Genomic DNA, 20,460 nt, shown 5'->3' with positions numbered 1-20,460 from the left:
AGAGATGGGGTTTCGCCATGTTGGCCAGGCTGGTCTCGTACTCCTGACCTCAGGTGATCCACCTGCCTTGGCCTCCCAAAGTGCTGGGATTACAGGCGTGAGCCACCGTGCCCGGCCAATATACTCATTTTAGTGAGGCAAAAATAGAGGCTCAGAGTCTGATTTGTACAAAGCTACAGAGCAGTTAAGTGTCCTCTCAGATGTGTACCCTGATATGGGTGACTAGGGCTCTAGGTCTCAACTGTTACAACCAGTTAAGAGTTTGGGGAAGCACTGGACCAAGAGTCAGGAAAATGGAAGCCACAGGTAGTGCAAGGTCTTGGGAATGGGACGTCTGGTCCAAGGAGTCACGCGGTGACTGGAACCCGAAAAGCCGGCGCCCGGTTTATGGCCGCCATGAAGCAACGCGGACGGCGTTAGGTTTGGGAATCTGGGAGCCTTCTGAATAGGAGACTGAGTGGGGAGGGAAAGGGGCTTCGCTGGGGGAGCCTCCGCTTCTTCTGGGAGAAAATTCCCACGGCTACCTAGGGAGCCTACAAACTGGTAGGCGCTGGCGTAGGCGCGTGGGCGGGGCCGGCGGGGCCGGGGGCGGGGCCTGCGGGGCTGGGCTGGGCGGGGAGAGGGCGGGGCCTGCTTCTCCTCAGCTTCAAGCGGCTGCGACGAGCCCTCGGGCGAACCTCTAGGCTTTCCCGCGCGGCGCCGCCTCTAGCTACGCCTGCACCTCCTCTGCTCTGCCACCGGCTTCCTCCTCCTGAGCAGTCAGCCCGCGCGCCGGCCGGCTACGTTATGGCGACCCGCAGCCCTGGCGTCGTGGTGAGCAGCTCGGCCCGCCGGCCCTGGCCGGTTCAGGCCCACGCGGCAGGTGGCGGCCGGGCCCTGAGGCGTGGGGTCCGCAGTGCGGGCTCGGGCGGCCGGGCCCAGGGAACCACGGAGGCGGGGGCGGCCACAGTTTCCCGGGTTCGGCTTCACGTCACGCGAGGGCGGTAGGGAGAACGGAATGGCGGGGTTTGGGGTGGGTCCCTCCTCGGGGGAGCCCTGGGAAAAGAGGGCTGCGTGTGGGAAGAGAAGGTGGAAATGGCGTTTTGGTTGACATGTGCCGCCTGCGAGCGTGCTGCGGGGAGGGGCCGAGGGCACATTCGGGAATGATGGCGCGGGGTGGGGGCGTGGGGGATTTCTCGGGAGAGGCCCTTCCCTGGAAGTTTGGGGTGCGATGGTGAGGTTCTCGGGGGCGCCTCTGGAGGGGCCTCGGCACGGAAAGCGACCACCTGGGAGGGCGTGTGGGGACCGGGCTTTGCCTTTAGTTTTGCACACACTAGTTCATTTTTATGGAGATGCGCATGGCCTCATTGAAGCCCCACTACAGCTCTGGTAGCGGTAACCATGCGTATGTGACACACGAAGGAACTAGGGAAAAGGCATTAGGTCATTTCAAGCCGAAATTCACGTGTACTAGAATCCGGATTCCAGGCAGACCATTGCCCCAGGATATAGAAAATGAGAATCTGGTCCTTACCTTCAAGAACATTCTTAACCGTAATCAGCCTCTGGTATCTTGGCTCCACCCTCACTGGTTTATTCTTGTTTGCTGAACCGGCCAAGCTGCTGGCCTCCCTCCCCAACCGTTCTGATCATGCTTGCTAAAGTAGTCAAAACCCCTGCCAGTTAAATGCTTTAACCTGCTTTATTACGATTATTTTTGTTGTTTTGGCAATGACCTGGTTACCTGTTGATTGTTTCTCCTACTAAAACTTTTTAAGGGCAGGAATCACCGCTGTAACTCTAGTACTTGGCTTGTAAGAGGTCCTCGATGATGGTATGTTGAATGAATACATTAAATGATTAACCACTTGAGCCCTAAGAAGCGATTCTATTTCATATTAGGCGTTGTAATGACTTAAGGTAAAGAGCAGTGCTATTAACGGAGTCTGACTGGGAATCCAGCTTGTTTGGGCTATTTACTAGTTGTGTGGCTGTGGGCAACTTACTTCACCTCTCTGGGCTTAAGTCATTTGATGTATATCTGAGGTGCTGGTTACCTCCTGGAGTTATTGAGAGGATTATAAGACAGTCTATGTGAATAAACAACCCTTGCATGGTCCCTGGCTGGGAATAGTAATAATAGCCATCATCATGTTTACATACGTAGTCCTAATTAGTCTTCAAAACAGTCCTGTAGCAATGGTATGATTATTACCATTTTACAGATGAGGAACCTTTGAAGCCTCAGGCTAACAGACATACTGTAGGTCATATAGTTATTAAGAGAAGGAGCCTGACTCGAACCTAGCTCTCTCTGGAGTAATACCAGTTAAAAACTAGGCTAATAATAGGTACTCAAAAAAATGGTAGTGGCTGTTGTTTTTATTCAGTTGCTGAGGAAAAAATGTTGATTTTTCGTCTCTAAACATCACTTACTTAATTCTGCCAATTTCCTTTTTTTTGAGACAGGGTCTCACTCTGTCACCCAGGATGGAGTGCAGTGGCACAATCACTGCTCACTGTAGCCTCGACTTCCCGGGCTCAGGTGATTCTCCCCAGGCTCAGGGGATTCTCCCACTTCAGCCTCCCGAGAAGCTGGGACTACAGGTGTGCACCACCATCCCTGGTTAATATTTGTATTTTATTTTATTTATTTATTTATTTTTATTTTTTTGAGATGGAGTTTCGCTCTTGTTGCCCAGGCTGGAGTGCAGTGGCTTGATCTCAGCTCACTGCAACCTCTGCCTCCCGGGTTCAAGCGATTCTCCTGCCTCATCCTCCTGAGTAGCTGGGATTACAGGTGCCCGCCACCATGACTGGCTAATTTTTTGTATTTTTAATAGAGACGAGGTTTCACCATGTTGGCCAGGCTAGTCTCGAACTCCTAATCTCAGGTGATCCACCTGCCTCGGCCTCCCAAAGTGCTGGGATTACAGGTGTGAGCCACCGCGCCCGGCCTAATATTTGTATTTTTTGTAGAGATGGTGTTTTGCCATGTTGTCCAGGCTGGTCTCAAACTCCTGATTTCAAGCTATCTGCCTGCCTCTGCTTCCCAAAGTGCTGGGATTACAGGCATGAGCCACCATGCCTGGCCTAGGTAGATGCTTTTAGCTTTGGGGTGTGATGCCTGCCCCAGTATACAGTGAATTTAATTATTGCTAGAGCTGGCTGTTTGTTAGTTTTCTTTGAACATAAGATAGTCATTGTTTTTAGTTTGCAAATCCCTCTTCCTTTTTAAAAAATTTCCTTCCCTTAAATTGTTCGCATGTTAGCAATAACAAATGCTTAAATGGTGTTATGTGCTAGATACTCTTCTAAGCCCTATTATGTATATTAACTAATTTTTTTAATTATGCAAATCAGATAGGTTAAGTAACTTGCCCAAGATTACCTAACAATACTAGGATTTGAACCTCAGTTTGTCTCACCCCAGATTCTGCTCTTACAATCTCTAAACTTTTAAGTTAGTGATGACAATAGTAGATATTTATTGAATACTTAACTATGTTTTAGGTGTTGAAGTGAATATTTTGCAGGCATTATCTAATGTAAACACCCTAAAGTTACATAACAGGTACCCTTTAGGTAAATAAACACTAGTATGACCTTGGAGGCACAGATAGATGAAGTAACTTGCCCAATATCACTTACATGAAATTGGCCCTCAAATGTGTCTGATACAACCCATGCTGCTTGTAACTATCATTTTAAACTGCCAGGGTAAACTTGGACACACTTGAGCTAAGAAAAAGCTGCTAGATTTTTGCAAATTAATGTAAAATATACTTTATGTGGATATAATATCTTCTAAATTTCAGGGATGGTAGTCCTAGAAATGTAATTCCGCCCTAGCCGAGCTTACCCTGCCAATAATTTTTTACAGAATTGGTAAAACGGAGCACTTTTTTTTTTGTCCTTGGCCACAGTGTTATCAATAGGGTGTAGATTGGCATCAGTCTGTAGGTGTAAACCAGAATTATTCTTTGTGACCACCAAGAAATAGAGCAGTTCAGTTCAGAGGTTTCTTTCTGTGAATTTAGCACTGTGACCTGCATACTACAGGTCTACTTTGTTTTCTATCCAATGTTTATATCTGGGTATTGCAAAAGGTAGGAAAAGGACCAACCAGATCAGCAGAGAAGAGGTGCCTTGGAGTTTTGTTTTAGTTTTCTGCAGTTCATTAGATAGTAACTAGTCCATGTCATTTTACTCCCCTGTAGTGAAGATATGTTGAAGATGTACTAGTATATTCTTCTACCTTTCTGTAATTTTATATTGTGTAGATTTGATAAAATTTATGTGTCCATCACCACCAGTAATATCAATATTGAGCCTCAATTCTTATTTTCCTGCCCAGTGGCTGCCAAATTACTAACATTTACAATCATTCACTACTACTGAGATAATTTACTTCTGATTCAATAACATACTTCAGATTGTTAGGGAACTACTGTCTTCAGCATTGTGCTTCTGATAACTGATAAGTATAATTTTTTTTGTCCAGAGTGAGCATGTCTATTCTTCTACTGTACACACTAATAAAAGGAAAAATTATAATATTGAGTAAATTCATGTCCTTACACATATAGTAGTTATGAGCCCATGTCCCTAGAATGGGTAATAATTTTTCCCTCTCTTGGTTGAGTAGTCAATAATGCTGATTTTAATTCTTATAACAGCTTTATCCCTCAGAAGGGAAGGCAAGCAAGTTATATATGTAGTTTATTTGTAAGACTGATATGAAATTGGAAGATGAATCTACTATTAGCTTAAATTGTTTTTACATTTAGGCATATTGCATCAGCAACTCATAATTTTGGTTTTTTGTTATCCTGAGTTAACACAAATTATCCAAGGAGATGGCAGATCATCTGCTTTGAGGGTTTTTTTTTTTTAGAATTTTAATGTATCTGAATATAAAAGGTAAAAATATGCCAACTAGCAATTTCTGCCCATTCCACAAGTTTGGAAATGTTATTGATTACTAGGAATAAAATAAAATGTGGTTTATCTATTGTTGTACCTCTTTTAATTCACATAGCTCATTTTTATCTTTTTTCTTTTTTTTTTTTTGAGACGGAGTTTCGCTCTATCGCCAGGCAGGAGTACAGTTGGCTCACTCCAGTCACCGACTCCCTGGTTCAAGTGATTCTCCTACCTCAGCCTCCCGAGTAGTCGGAATTACAGGCATGTGCCACCACGCCCAGCTAATTTTTGTAGAGACGGGGTTTCACCGTATTGGCCAGGATGGTCTCCATCTCCTGACCTCGTCATCTGCCTGCTTTGGCCTCCCAAAGTGCTGGGATTACAGATGTGAGCCACCGCGCCCAGCCCACATAGCTCGTTTTTAGACTCACTTCCATTAACTTTTGTTTGGACCCACGAACATTGTCTTTTTTTTTTTTTTTTTTTTTTTTTTTGGAGGTGGAGTTTCACTTTTGTTGCAGACTGTAGTGCAGTGGTGCAATCTAGCTCACTGCAATCTCTGCCTCCCGGGTTCTAGCAGTTCTCCTGCCTCAGCGTCCTGAGTAGCTGGAATTAAAGGCGCCCACCACCACGCCCAGCTAATTTTTGTATTTTTAGTAAAGACAGGGTTTCGCCATGTTGGGCAGGCCAGGGGTGATCTGCCCACCTGAGCCTCCCAAAGTGCTGGGATTACAGGTGTGAGCCACCACATCCGGCCAACCTGTCTTTTTTTTTTTTTCTTTTTAACCACAAAGAGACGTAAGCAATCCTTGTCACAGATGATGAATTGATATTGCAAGTATTGTCTTAGCTTGGATTAATTTTTTTGCTTACTGTAATTTTAGATAATATAGCTTTGTAATTAGAAATTTTATGTGTAAACCACAAAAATGTTTACGTGAAGGCCATTATTACAGATGTGACATGCATAATTATTAAGAATTTGTATGCTTACATGGGTCAGTCTGGCAAAAAATTACGAAGTTTTAAAAATTAAAAAAAATTTGTAATGCTAGTTTTACTGGAAAGTAAAATTATTTCAGTAATTGATTATAGCAAAACTATTGATTTTCATTCTAGACAAAAGTTAGAATGAAAGGTAATTTCTCAATACTCTTTCATATTAATAAAAGTACCTGTAGCGATTTTTATCATTCACAAGTATATCACAAGTAAGTTAGAATTTGAGAACTGTGTTCCAGATCTCTGAGGAGATGCAGTCAGATTTCTGAACTGTCTCGGCAAATGGTAAGCAACTTAGAGCTAGTAATTAATAACCTGTCCTTTGATTTCTAGTTCAGCCAGAAATGGCCATAATTGAGAAAGGCAGATCTGGAGAGTAACCACATTTTCATTCGCTTACCACTTCTAGGCCCCTCCAGAGCTCTCAAATATTTTGGGGTTGAGCCCTTCCCCAAAGCCATACAGGACCTTTTTTTGTGATCTGTTCTAGCCGTTTTTATGTTGGGTGCTTGTTATGGACTGAGCATTTATGTCCTCCCCCACCCCCCATACCTTTTTTGAAGTCCTAATCCCCCAGTGTGATGGTATTTGGAGATGCGGCCTTTGGAAGGTAATTACAGTTAGAAGTCAGGAGGGTCAGGCCCAGGTCTGATTGGGTTAATGCCCTTATAAGAAAAGACACCAGACTGGGCGTGGTGGCTCACACCTGTAATCCCAGCACTTTGGGAGGCCAAGGTGGGTAGATCACGAGGTCATGAGTTTGAGACCAGCCTGGCCAACATAGTGAAACCCTATCTCTACTAAAAATATAAAAATTAGCTGGGTGTGGTAGCGGGCTTCTGTAATCCAAGGTACTCAGGAGGGTGAGGCACGAGAATCACTTGAACCTGGGAGGTGGAGGTTGCAATGAGCCTAGATTGTGCTACTGCACTCCAGCCTGGGTGACAGAGCGAGACTCTGTCTCAAAAAAAAAAAAAAAAAAAAAGAAGAGGCACCAGAGAGCTTACTAGAAGAGGTGGTGTGAGCACACAGTTGGAAGACCTACAAGCCAAAGAAGAGGCCTCAGATTGAAACTTACCTTGCAGGTACCTTAATTTTGGACTTCCCAGCCTCCAAAACTGTGAGAAGTAAGTTTCTGTTAAGTCACTCAGTCTATGGTATTTTGTTATGGCAGCCTGAACAGGTAATAGTTCTTTCAGAAAGTGTTGATAATGACCACATGCAACACCAAGTCACAAATAAAAAAGAGATGTGACTTATATTCATACAGAAAGTTGGGCACTGCCGTTGCCTTGTTGGTTTAGAAGGCTGTGCTAGTTCAGTGGCAGAGAGGTGCTGGTCTCCTTTACTCAGTTTACAATCTAGGCAGTAGAATGTAATCACTGCTTTAAACTTGATATTGCTTATGGAGAGAATCATTGGTGCTGCGTAACTTTGGGTTCTAGGTTTACTTTTTGTGTATATATAACTGTGTTTGGTAAATCACAAGTTTGTGGGCTTGTCGAATTAGATTTTGGTACAGATGATGAGCTTTATTATGCTATACAGTTAGTTCTATGTATATATGCCTTTACCACTAGATTATAAGCTCTTTTTTTTTTTTTTTTTTTTTTTTGAGATGGAGTCTCGCTCTGTCCCCTAGGCTGGAGTGGAGTGCAGTGGCACAATCTCGGCTCACTCCACCTCCCAGGTTTAAGCGATTCTCCTGCCTCAGCCTCCCAAGTAACTGGGACTATAGACGCGTGCCACCACACCCAGCTAATTTTTGTATTTTTTGTAGAGACAGAGTTTCGCCATGTTGGCCAGCCTGGTCTCGAACTTCTGGTCTCAGGTGATCCACCTGCCTTAGCCTCCCAAAGTGCTGGGATTTACAGGCACAAGCCACCATGCCCAGCTATAAGCTCTTCAAGGGTTGTAAATTTATAATCATCCTTGTGCCCTCCTGCAAATTCTGTTGCACAGTGCCTTAATCAAGGTAGATGCTGAATGCATTTTTGTATAATTGAGTATGTTGCAATCCCCAACTCTTTCCAACTGTTCCTGTCAAAGCAGCCACTGCATTGTTAACTAATCCATATTAGATGGGGTTAATTAATATCAGATGGGACAAGTAAGGGCTAATAAGATTATAGGCCACCAAGTAGATTTATGTCTAGCTCTTATAGAGAGTGAGTTTATTGGACCTGTTTAATAGGAAGTTTTGGTGTTTGGGACGATTAAAACTGAAGTTCCTGTTTATTATACCTATTTATATTATTTCATATCAGTGGTCCACATGCAAGTGAGGCTTCTGAGTCAGAGTTCGAGTTCTCTTTTAAACTACCATAACACTTTACCTGTATCTTTTTTTCTTTTTTTAAGATAGCATCTCGCTCTGTCACTCAGGCTGAAGTGTAGTGGTGTGATCTCGGCTCACTGCAGCTTCTGCCTGCTGGATTCAAGCAATTCTCCTGTCTCAGTGTCCCTAGTAGCTGGGATTACAGGCCTGCGCCACCATGCCTGGCTAATTTTTTTTTTTTTTTTTTGTATTTTTGGTAGAGACGGGGTTTTACCATGTTGGCCAGGCTGGTCTCGAACTTTTGACCTCAAGCAATCAACTCGCCTCGGCCTCCCAAAGTGCTGGGATTACAGGCATGAGCCACAGCACTCAGCTGTCTTTTTTTAAAATAGCAGTTTAACACTGTTCAGTTACTCATGTACATGTCATGCCATCTACTACACTGTAAGTTCTATGAGGGTAGCTGTATCAAATTTATCTAACTTTCTCTTTATGCATGACATACTAAGTATTCAATAAATATTTGCATGTTGGTGATAAGGATATAGGTTCTGAATAGTGGGTCCTTACCATTTAAGAATTGGTATTTGATGGCTAGGCGCGGTGGCTCACGCCTGTAATCCCAGCACTTTGGGAGGCCGAGGCGGGTGGATTATGAGGTCAGGAGATTGAGACCATCCTGGTTAACATGGTGAAACCCCGTCTTTACTAAAAAAATACAAAAAAAGTAGCCAGGCGTGGTGGCGAGCGCCTGTAGTCCCAACTACTCAGGAGGCTGAGGCAGGAGAATGGCGTGAACCCAGGAGGCGGAGATTGCAGTGAGCCAAGATCGCGCCACTGCACTCTAGCCTGGGCGACAGAGCGCGACTCTGTCTCAAAAAAAAAAAAAAGAATTAGTATTTGATATTTGATCATTAAATATGAATTAAGAGGACTTAGACTTTTTGTTAAATGTCAAGCTGGGAAAAGTTGTCATTTTAATGAATTGCCTCTTATTTAATTTCGTCTGATGATACATTTTGTTTTTATTTTGTAAAATTTTTTTTTTCTTTTTAGAGACAGGGTCTTGCTATGTTGCCCAGACTGGTCTGGAACTCCTGACCTCAAGCAATCCTCCTGCCTTAGCCTCCCAAAATGCTGGGATTACAGGCATGAGCCACCTCGCCCAGCCTTGTATTATGATACGTTTTGAACAGCTACAAGTAGACATAGTATAATGAACCTGCATGTACCCATTGCCAAGTTCTGACAACTGTCTGTCTATAGCCAATTATGCATTTCTTAAATTAGAACCCCCTCAATATACCCAAATATATATATATATGAAGTTGTGAATTCATACCTAAAGTATCTCAAGTGATGCAAGTTTTATGAATTTTTGTTTATGCCTTTTGGGAAAGTTGTATTGGCAATTTTTTTATGCTTAAAGTAAACCATAAATAAATCTTTCAAAAAAAAAATCCAGGTTGCAATAAAACAAACAAAACAACTTATTGACATAAATGTGGTATGTAAATCTGTTTTGATTGGAAATCAATTTGTTATATTGACAGAGATAGAATTCCTATTTTAGAATACATCTCTGCTGATCTGTCTGTATTCGTAGACTGCGTATCTGGGATGAACTCTGGGCAGAATTCACATTGGCTTCATTTGAAACAAACAAGACTTTTGAAATTCTTAGTCCATCTGCAGAACCTGTAGCCAGGCACTGAACCATTTTGATAGATGCCGTAGTCGTTACAAGTGTATATTTCAAGGAGTTCTGGCTGGGTCCTAGTTTGTGCTTGTGGCAGAAGCAGTGAGTAACTGGGAGGAAGTTGGTGAGTAAGCTTCAAGGAAGAAGTCATTTTTAGTACTCTGGATCTTTCTGATTTTAAAGCACTACAAAATGGTGCATTTTCATTCTTGTCAAGTGATAACAGATATATTCTGATGAGCCTGAAATGAATACATATTGTATCATTTTTATAATATCTAGCAAAGTGTGTTGTTTTCCCAAAACCTGAACTAAATTTCAGTTCATAAAATTATTTTATTTTATTTTATTATTTTTTGAGACAGAGTCTCGCTCTGTCGCCCAGGCTGGAGCGCAGTGGCGCGATCTCGGCTCACTGCAAGCTCCGCCTCCCAGGTTCATGCCATTCTCCTGCCTCAACCTCCCAAGTAGCTGGGACTACAGGCGCCTGCCACCACGCCTGGCTAATTTTTTGTATTTTTAGTAGAGATGGGGTTTCACTGTGTTGGCCAAGATGGTCTTGATCTCCTGACCTCATGATCCACCCACCTCGGCCTCCCAAAGTGCTGGGATTACAGGCGTGAGCCACCGCGCCTGGCCAGTTCATAAAATTTATAAAATACTTACTTGTTGTAAAATATTTTTGGAATGTTCATATAGGTGACACACAAATGTCCCATTTTCATCCTTTCTATAGTAAATATGTTCTGATATAATGTGAAGGTTTAGCAGATGCATCAGCATTTAATCCTAGAGGATCTGGCATAATCTTTTCCCCCAAGAATAGAAATTTTTTCTGCTTATGAAAGTAGTACATGCTTGTTTAAAAACAAATCAATATTGACTTCTGCCCGCTGTGTAGCACTACGCCCCCACCTGGCCATGACCAGGGGCATGTCCTGGTCCACCTACCTAAAAATGTTTGAAGCCAGCCTCCTGGCCATGTGCACAGGGGCTGAAGTTGTCCCACAGGTATTATGGGCCAACCTGGCAATACATGAAGTTCCACCAAAGTCTGAGAACTCAGAACTGAGCTTTGGGGACTGAAAGACAACACAAACCTCAGATTTCTCAGCACTGGAAACCTCAAAATATAACTGAATTCCATAAATAAGATTTTAAGTCTTAAATATGTATTTTTAAATGTATTAAAAGTCAAGCTGCTTGTACTTAAGCACCTAATACAATGCTTAGGTTGTAAAAGGAGATGCTCAGTGGGTACTAACTGGTATGTTGAGATTTAATTATGGTTTGACCAGTATTTCTTGGAAATTGCCAAAGCTTATATCATCAGCTTCTTGAATGTGATTTGAAAGGTAATTTAGTATTGAATATCACATGAGCTAGAGTATTTCATTCGTTCTGGTTTATTTCTTCAAATAGACTTTGAATATAATGGTGAATGGGCATTATAAATTAATAAAAATGACATTGAAAATGAAAAAAAAAACCAAATATTAAAGTGTAGAAAGTGACCAGGCGTGGTGGCTCACACCTGTAATCCAAGCACCTTGGGAGGCTGGGGCAGGAGGATCGCTTGATCCCAGGAATTTGAGACCAGCCTGGGCAACATAGGGAGACTTCGTCTCTAAAAAAAAAAAAAAAGATTTTTTTAATTAAAGAATTTTTAAAAAGTGTAGAAAGTGTCAAGACCCCACTTCTTACCATTATTTGGTATATTTCTCTATACCTACCCACCCTTCCTCCTTTTTCCCTCCCTCCCTTCCCAATCTTTTTATCTTTGTATTCTGATTTTTTGTTTGTATATTTTGCTTTAATTTAATGTATCCGTTAATTTCCCATACATTTTATATCTATATATAAAAATACATGCTGCCAAAGATAATTTATAAGAAAGACCATTGAATTTTTTTTAAAAAGTAGTATATATTCATTGAAGAAAATTTAGAATATATAGCAAAGTAATAAAGAAGTAAATAAAATTGCTCTAACTCCTCTTTCAAAGATAATTGCTTTTATGATTTTGTTGTATTTTTTTCTGTATATAGGTACATATATAGTATTTATAAAGCTGTAATCATAGTACATTTTCACATCACAGGTACCATATCAGTGTTACTAAATATTTTGTATGCCAGGGGCTAGACATACGAAGACAACCAATATGTGGTTCTACTTAAACAATATTAGAGTATCTTTTATGATGGCACTTCATTAGTTGACTGTAACAATCTTAGACTTCTAAGAGTTTGGGTTTTCAAATGATCACTTAGCTTTTTTGGGTGATTTTCCCCCCCTACTGTGAGATGAGAGAGGCTGTTTGGATTTGGGATTGGGGTAGGGGGGACAGTAGTTTTTCTTTTCTTTTTCCAGGTAGGGTATTGCTGTGTCACCCAGGCTGGAGTGCAGTGGTGTGATCTCAGCTCACTGCAACCTCCACCTCCTGGGCTCAAGTGATCCTCCTGCTTCAGCCTCCCCAGGCACGTGCCACATGCCTGACTAGTTTTTGTATTTTTAGTAGAGATGGGGTTTCACCATGTTGGCCAGGCTGGTCTCTAACTCCTGACCTCAGATGATCCACCTACCTGGGTCTCCCAAAATACTGGGATTACAGGCATGAGCCACTGCATCAGCCAGCAGTTTTTCTTGTTTTGTTTTGTTTTGTTTTTTGAGATAGGGTCTTTGTTGCCCATGCTGGAGTGCAGTGGTGTGATCATAGCTCACTGCATTCTCAAACTCCTGGGCTCAAGTGATTCCTTCTGCCTCAGCCTCCCGAGTAGCTGGGACTACAGGTGTGCACCACCATGCCTGGCAAATTTTTAAAAAGTTTTTTGTAGGGATGGAGTCTTGCTACATTCCCCGTGTTGGTCTCGAACTCCTGGCCTCAAGCAACTCTCCTGTCTCAGCCACCCAAAGCACTGGGATTACAAGTGTGAGCCACCACACCATGCCAGTTTTTCCTGTTCTGTGTGATATTTTATCTTGTTAGACTGCAGTGTGTTAAAATTTGTTTTACTAAATTTTCAAACATACTCAAAAGTGGAGAGAATAGTGTAATGAATACTGATATATCATCACCCATGTTTAGAATATTATTAAATATTAAGATTTTGCTGCATTTGTCTTAGCTCTTTAAAATTTTTCTTTTTCTCTTTGTGACCTAAAGGAAATTCTGTATCATATCACTTGACTTCTATATTCTTGACTAAGATGACTAAGACATATGGTTAAGTGGTGGGTTTTTGATTTTTTCTTTTTTTTTTTTCTTTTTTTTTTTTTTTTGAGACGAAATCTCACTCTTGTCCCCCAGGCTGGAGTGCAATGGCGTGATCTCAGCTCACTGCAACCTCTGCCTCCCGGGTACAAGCGATTCTCCTGCCTCAGCCTCCCAAGTAGCTGAGATTACAGGCGCCTGCCACCATGCCCGGCTAATTTTTGTATTTTTAGTAGAGACGGGGGTGTTCACCATGTTGGCCAGGCTGGTCTCAAACTCCTGACCTCAGGTGATCTGCCTGCCTCGGCCTCCCAAAGTGCTGGGATTACAGACCTGAGCCACTGTGCCCGGCCTGTTTTTTGTTTGTTTGTTTGTTTGTTTGTTTGTTTGTTTTTGAGACAGAGTCTTGCTCTGTTTCCCAGGCTGGAGTGAAGTGGTGCATTATTCTTGGCTCACTGCAACCTTCATCTCCCAGGTTCAAGTGATTCTCCTGCCTCAGCCTCCCAAGTAGCTGGTACTACAGGCATGTGTCACCACACCCGGCTAAGTTTTTTGTATTTTTAGTAAAGATGGGATTTTGCCATGTTGCCAAGGCTGGTCTCGAACTCCTGAGCTCAGGCAGTCTGCCTGCCTCAGCCTCCCAAAGTGCTGGGATTACAGGTGTGAACCAACGCGCCTGGCCTGTTGTTTTCTTATATAATTCATTATAATACCTACAAAGTTAACAGTTACTAATATCATCTTATACTCAAATTTCTCTGATAGACTAAGGTTATTTTTTAACATCTAAATCCAATCAAATGTTTGTATCCCATAATGCTCTCATTGAAACAGCTATATTTCTTTTTCAGATTAGTGATGATGAACCAGGTTATGACCTTGATTTATTCTGCATACCTAATCATTATGCTGAGGATTTGGAAAGGGTGTTTATTCCTCATGGACTAATTATGGACAGGTAAGTAAGATCTTAAAATGAGGTTTTTTACTTTTTCTTATGTTAATTTCAAATGTCAGCAACTGAGTACTTGCTATTTGAACATAAACTAGGCCAACTTATTAAATAATAGATGCTTTCTATTGTTAAAATATTCTTTATTAAAAAAAGAGAGGAGGGCCTTACTAATTACTTAGTATCAGTTGTGGTATAGTGGGACTCTGTAGGGACCAGAACAAAGTAAACATTGAAGGGAGATGGAAGAAGGAACTCTAGCCAGAGTCTTGCATTTCTCAGTTCTAAACAGGATAATGGGCTGGGGCTGAATCACATGAAGGCAAAGTCAGATTTTTATTATTATGCACATCTAGCTTAAAAATTTTCCGTTAAGTCAATTACAGTGAAAAACCTTACCTGGTATTGAATGCTTGCCTTGTATGTCTGGCTATTCTGTGTTTTTATTTTAAAATTATAATATCAAAATATTTGTGTTACAAAATATTCTAACTATGCATATATATATTTATATTTTAACATATGAGTATAGTTTTAAATGTTATTGGACACTTAATATCAGTGCATCTAGAGCTATCTAATATATTTTAAAGGTTGCATAGCATTCCATCTTATGGAGATACCATAACTGATTTAACCAGTTCACTATTGATAGACACTATCTTGTTCTTACAAACTGTACTAGAAGAAACATTCTTGGCCGGGCGCGGTGGCTCAAGCCTGTAATCTCAGCACTTTGGGAGGCCGAGGCGGGTGGATCACAAGGTCAGGAGATCGAGACTATCCTGGCTAACATGGTGAAACCCCGTCTCTACTAAAAATACAAAAAACTAGCCGGGCGTGGTGGCGGGCGCCTGTAGTCTCAGCTACTTGGGAGGCTGAGGCGGGAGAATGGCGTGAACCCGGGAGGCGGAGCTTGCAGTGAGCCGAGATCACGCCACTGCACTCCAGCCTGGGAGACACAGCGAGACTCCGTCTCAAAAAAAAAAAAAAAAAAAAAAAGAAACATTCTTTTACATGTTTGGTATTTGTTCAGCTTTATTCAAGTGGAAATTCTGGTCAGGGGGAAAGAGTTTATTGAATATTTCGGTATTGCCAAATTATCCTCTAAGAAACTGAATCATTTTATACTCCTGATGTTATATGAGAGTGCCTTTTTCCTCACAATTTGTCTCTTTTTTTTTTTTTTTTTTTTTAAAGACAAGGTCTCTGTTGCCCAGGCTGGAGTGTAGCAGAATGATCACAGCTCACTGCAGTCCCAACCTCCTGGGTTCAAGCGATCCTCCCACCTCAGCCTCCTGAGTAGCTGGGACTATAGGTGTGCACCACCACTGCCAGCTACTATTTTTATTTTGTAGAAATAGGGTTCGCCTTGTTACCCAGGCTGGTCTTGAACTCCTGGGTTCAAGTGATCTGGCCCACCTCAGCCTCCCAAAGTGCTGGGATTATAGGCATGAGCCACTGGCCCGGTTTCTACAGTCTCTTTTAATATTGTATATTATCCAAGAAATTTCATTTAATCAGAACCTGCCAGTCTAATGGGTGAAAATGATATCTTGTTTTTATTTGCATTAAAAAAAATTATGATAGTGGTATGCTTGGTTTTTTTGAAGGTATCAAATTTTTTACCTTATGAAACATGGGGGCAAAGGATGTGTTACTTGGAAGATTTTTAAAAATTTTTAATGCATTTTTTTGAGACAAGGTCTTGCTTTGTTGTCCAGGCTAGAATGCAGTGGCACAATCACAGTTCACTCCAGCCTCAACATCCTGCAATAAAGTGATTTTCCCACCTCACCTCTTGAGTAGCTGGGACTGCAAGTACATACTACCATGCCTGGCTAATTTCCAGGCTGGTGTGGAAGTTTAGTGACTAAGAGGTTGTTTGTTATAAAGTTTAACGTATGAAACTTTCTATTAAATTCCCGATTTTATTTCTGTAGGACTGAACGTCTTGCTCGAGATGTGATGAAGGAGATGGGAGGCCATCACATTGTAGCCCTCTGTGTGCTCAAGGGGGGCTATAAATTCTTTGCTGACCTGCTGGATTACATCAAAGCACTGAATAGAAATAGTGATAGATCCATTCCTATGACTGTAGATTTTATCAGACTGAAGAGCTATTGTGTGAGTATATTTAATATATGATTCTTTTTAATGGTAACAGTAGGTTTTCTTATATTTTCTTTGAATCTCTGCAAACTATACTGGCATTCATTTCACTTGGTTACAGTGAGATTTTTCTAACATATTCACTAGTAGTTTACATCAAAGCCAATACTGTCTTTTTAAAATTAGTCACCTTGGAGGATATGTACTTATTTTACAGGTATTTTTTTTTTTTAATAAACTTCTTTTAGGAATTGCTGTTGGGACTTGGGATGCTGTTTTCACTATACATACTCACTAGTGGCAGATATCATCTCTTGAGCTACATTGGTTTGGGGGGAGTCAAAAGTCCTTTGGAGCTAGGTTTGACAAATAAGGTGGGTCAACACTTGTTTCCTAGAAAGCACATGGAGAGCTAGAGCATTGGCAAATTGAAGAAACCACTTTTTTTTTTAAACACACTTAAGAAAGGGGAGTGCAGGTATACCCGAGAGAGTATGGGTATACCAGAAACCGCTTTTGATCCACAGTCACTCTGCCTGTGTCACACAATTGAAATGCATCACAACGTTGACACTGTGGATGAAACAAAATCAGTGTGATCTTTACAAGTGAATTTCATTCATAATTTGATAGTGCAGATGTTTGATTTTTATTACTTTAGACTATTGTTTCTGATTTTATGTTGGGTTGGTATTTCCTGTGAGTTACTATTTTCCTTTAAAATAGGAATTTTTCTTTTTTTTCTTTTTTTTTTTTTTTTTTTTTTTTTGAGACAGAGTCTCACGCTGTTGCCCAGGCTGGAGTGCAGTGGCGCGATCTCGGCTCACTGCAAGCTCCACCTCCCGTGTTCCCGCCATTCTCCTGCCTCAGCCTCCTGAGTAGCTGGGACTACAGGCGCCCGCCACCGCGCCCGGCTAATTTTTTGTATTTTTAGTAGAGACGGGGTTTCACTGTGGTCTCGATCTCCTGACCTTGTGATCCGCCCGCCTCGGCCTCCCAAAGTGCTGGGATTACAGGCTTGAGCCACCGCGCCCGGCCTAAAATAGGAATTTTTCATACTCTTCAAAGATGAGAACAAATGTCCAGCTTTTGCTGTTTCATGAATGAGTCTTGTCCATCTTTGTAGAAACTCGCCTTATGTTCACATTTTTATTGAGAGTAAGACCACTTATCTACATTTAACCTTCAACCTCATCCTCTCCATTAATCATCTATTTGAGTGACCCAAGTTTTTGACCTTTTCCATGTTTACATCAGTCCTGTAGGTGATTGGGCAGCCATTTAAGTATTATTATAGACATTTTCCCTATCCCATTAAAACCCTTTATGCCCATACATCATAACATTACTTCCTACCCATAAGCTCCTTTTAACTTGTTAAAGTCTTGCTTGAATTAAAGACTTGTTTAAACACAAAATTTAGACTTTTACTCAACAAAAGTTATTGATTGATTGGTTAATTGATGGTTTACACTAGGACTTCATTCTAGTCAGTATAGTTGCTGGAAGTATAACTGGCCAGCCTTTAATACATTGCTGCTTAGAGTCAAAGTGTGTACTTAGAGTTCATGGTATGATTTATCTTTTTGGTTTTCTATAGCCTCCTTCCCCATCCCCATCAGTCTTAATCAGTCTTGTTACATTATGACTAATCTTTGGGGATTTGTGTAGAATGTTATTTTAGATAAGCAAAAACGAGCAAAAAAATTAGGGGAGTTTAACTTTAATATTTTCTTTTAAAAATCATTTTATAGTTATAAGAGCAATTTTGAGTGGTAGAAGCACTTTGACATTTTATTTCCATTTTCTACTTTTACTTTTTTTCCTGTTTTAGATCTTAGAGGATTATTAAGCTGAACTCCTCAATTGATAAAAAGCATGACATCTTAAACATAAGCAAAGCATATTTTTAGGTTAATTTTCACATAGAAAACAATTTATTTTATGTGAAATTCTATGTAGATATACTTTTCTTAGTATTTATTTACATATTTAATTAATTAATTTATTTATTTTATTTTATTTTTTGAGATGGAGTCTTGCTCCGTCACCCAGGCTGGAGTGAAGTGGCATGATCTCTGCTCACTGCAAGCTCCGCCTCCTGGTTTCACACTGTTCTCCTGCCTCAGACTGCCACGTAGCTGGGACTACAGGCGCCTGCCACCACGCCCAGCTAATTTTTTGTATTTTTAGTAGAGATGGGGTTTCACTGTGTTAGCCGGGATGGTCTTGATCTCCTGACCTCATGATCCACCCTCCTTGGCCTCCCAAAGTGCTGGGATTACAGGTGTGAGCCACCGCACCCGGCATTTTATTTTATTTTATTTTATTTATTTATTTGAGATGGAGTCTCGCTCCGTTGCCCACGCTGGAGTGCAGTGGCGTGATCGTAGCTCACTGCAACCTCTGCCTCCCGGGTTCAAGCGATTCTCCTGTCTCAACCTCCTGAGTAGGTGGGACTACAGGTGCCTGCCACCATGCCCGGCTAATTTTTGTATTTTTAGTAGAGACGGAGTTTCACCTTGTTGGTCAGGCTGGTCTCGAACCCCTGACCACCTCGGCCTCCCAAAGTGCTGGGATTATAAGGGTGAGCCACCGAGCCCGGCCGACATGTTAATTTTTTTAAAAAGGCTTTACTGGGGTATATTTTATATAATATAATAATTACATGTTTTAACGGTACAATTCCAAGCTTTTTAGTATATTTATAAGGCTATGCAAGGAAGATATACTGTTAAACAGTAGAAATTGAGAAAGCTCTTCTGATAATATCTCTTGATTTGGTGATGGCTCATGCCTGTAATCTCAGTGCTTTGGAAGGCTAAGACAGCAGAATTACAGGAGGCCAGGGGTTTGAGACCAGCCTGGGCAACACAGTGACACGCTCTCTCTACAAATAATAAAAATAAAAATATCTGTTGGTTTGAAGTAACTTTTTTTTTTTTTTTTTTTAAAGACAAGGTCTCATTCTGTCACCCAGGCTGGAATGCAGTAGCAAGATCACAGCTCACTGTGGCCTTGACCTTCTGGGCTCAAGTGATTTTCCCACCTTAGCCTCCCGAGTAGCTGGGACTACAGGTGTGCACCACCATGACTGGCTAATTTTTTTTATGTTTGTAGAGATTGGGTCTTACTATGTTGCCCAGACTGATCCCAAACTCCTGGGCTTAAGCAGTCTTCCCACCTCAGCCTCTAAAAGTGCTGGGATTATAGGCTTGAGTCACCATGCCCAGCTTGAAGTAACATTTCTACCCTGTTTAATAATTCAGCAGCTTGTCATGTAAGATATTCATATATGCATATAAAACATTAGGCAGTTTAATTTGGTAAAACTGTAAAATGGAAATTTTAAATTGTTTGCAGCATCAATAACATTGATGTTAGTATGATTTTTACATGCTGATCTTGACCAGTTTGAAATAGTGAGTTAAAATCTGGCTGATCCATACTAAATCCTAAAGAAATATTCTATGAACTATTAAATGTTTCCAGACTGTATAAAGAAGAATTATGATATAAACACACCCATCTATTTTTTTTTTGGAAATAAAAACTCCATTTTTCTTATTAAAGAAAACATGCTTATTAGAAAACATACGGCTGGGTACAGTGGCACACGTAATTCCAGTGCTTTGGGAGATCGAGGTGGGAGCGTCACTCAAGGTGACGCTCACTCAAGTGTGAATGTACATCTTAGAGCAATGAAATATAGTACTATATATTTGATGACCTTTTCTGTCCTGTGATATTCAGAAAGTGAAAGTTAAATATGGGCTGGGCATGGTGGCTCACACCTGTAATCCCAGTACTTTGGGAAGTCAAGACGGGAGGATGGCTTGAACCCAGGAGTTCAAGACCAGCCTAGGCAACGTAGCGAGATGCCATCTCAAAATATTAAAAATAAGTAAATAAATAAAAAGAAGGTTAAGTATGCAAATGTATTTCCTTTGTTGTGAATTTATTTCAATTTTATAGTGATTTTTTTTTTTTTTTTTTTTGAGACGAAGTCTCGCTCTTGACCCCCAGGCTGGAGTGCGATGGCATGATCTCAGCTCACTGCAACCTCTGCCTCCCAGGTTCAAGCTATTCTCCTGCCTTGGCCCCCCAAGTAGCTGGGATTACAGGAGCCTGCCACCATTCCCAGCTAATTTTTGTATTTTTAGTTGAGACGGGATTTCACCATGTTGGCCAGACTGGTCTAGAACTCCTGACCTCAGGTAATCCACCTGCCTCGGCCTCCCAAAGTGCTGGGATTACAGGCGTGAGCCACCGTGCCTGGTCAGTGATTTTTTGTTTTT

General features: G+C 41.4%; 1 protein-coding gene across 1 annotated transcript in view; it reads left to right on the top strand.

The window, feature by feature from the left end:
* Positions 1 to 627: 627 nt before the first annotated feature.
* LOC105481416 (hypoxanthine phosphoribosyltransferase 1) overlaps positions 628 to 20,460 on the top strand; it is a 41,488-nt gene continuing 21,655 nt past the window's right edge. Inside the window, exons 1-3 of the mRNA XM_011741008.2 lie at positions 628 to 813; positions 13,950 to 14,056; positions 15,994 to 16,177. Coding sequence (XP_011739310.1) covers positions 787 to 813; positions 13,950 to 14,056; positions 15,994 to 16,177 — 318 coding nt within the window. The 5' untranslated portion in view covers positions 628 to 786. The remainder of the gene's footprint in view (positions 814 to 13,949; positions 14,057 to 15,993; positions 16,178 to 20,460) is intronic.

The sequence above is a fragment of the Macaca nemestrina genome, chromosome X (genome assembly GCF_043159975.1).
Source record: "Macaca nemestrina isolate mMacNem1 chromosome X, mMacNem.hap1, whole genome shotgun sequence".
NCBI lineage: Eukaryota > Metazoa > Chordata > Mammalia > Primates > Cercopithecidae > Macaca > Macaca nemestrina.
The sequence above is the reverse complement of the archived record's forward strand: the minus strand, read 5'-3'. Positions and strand labels throughout refer to the sequence as shown.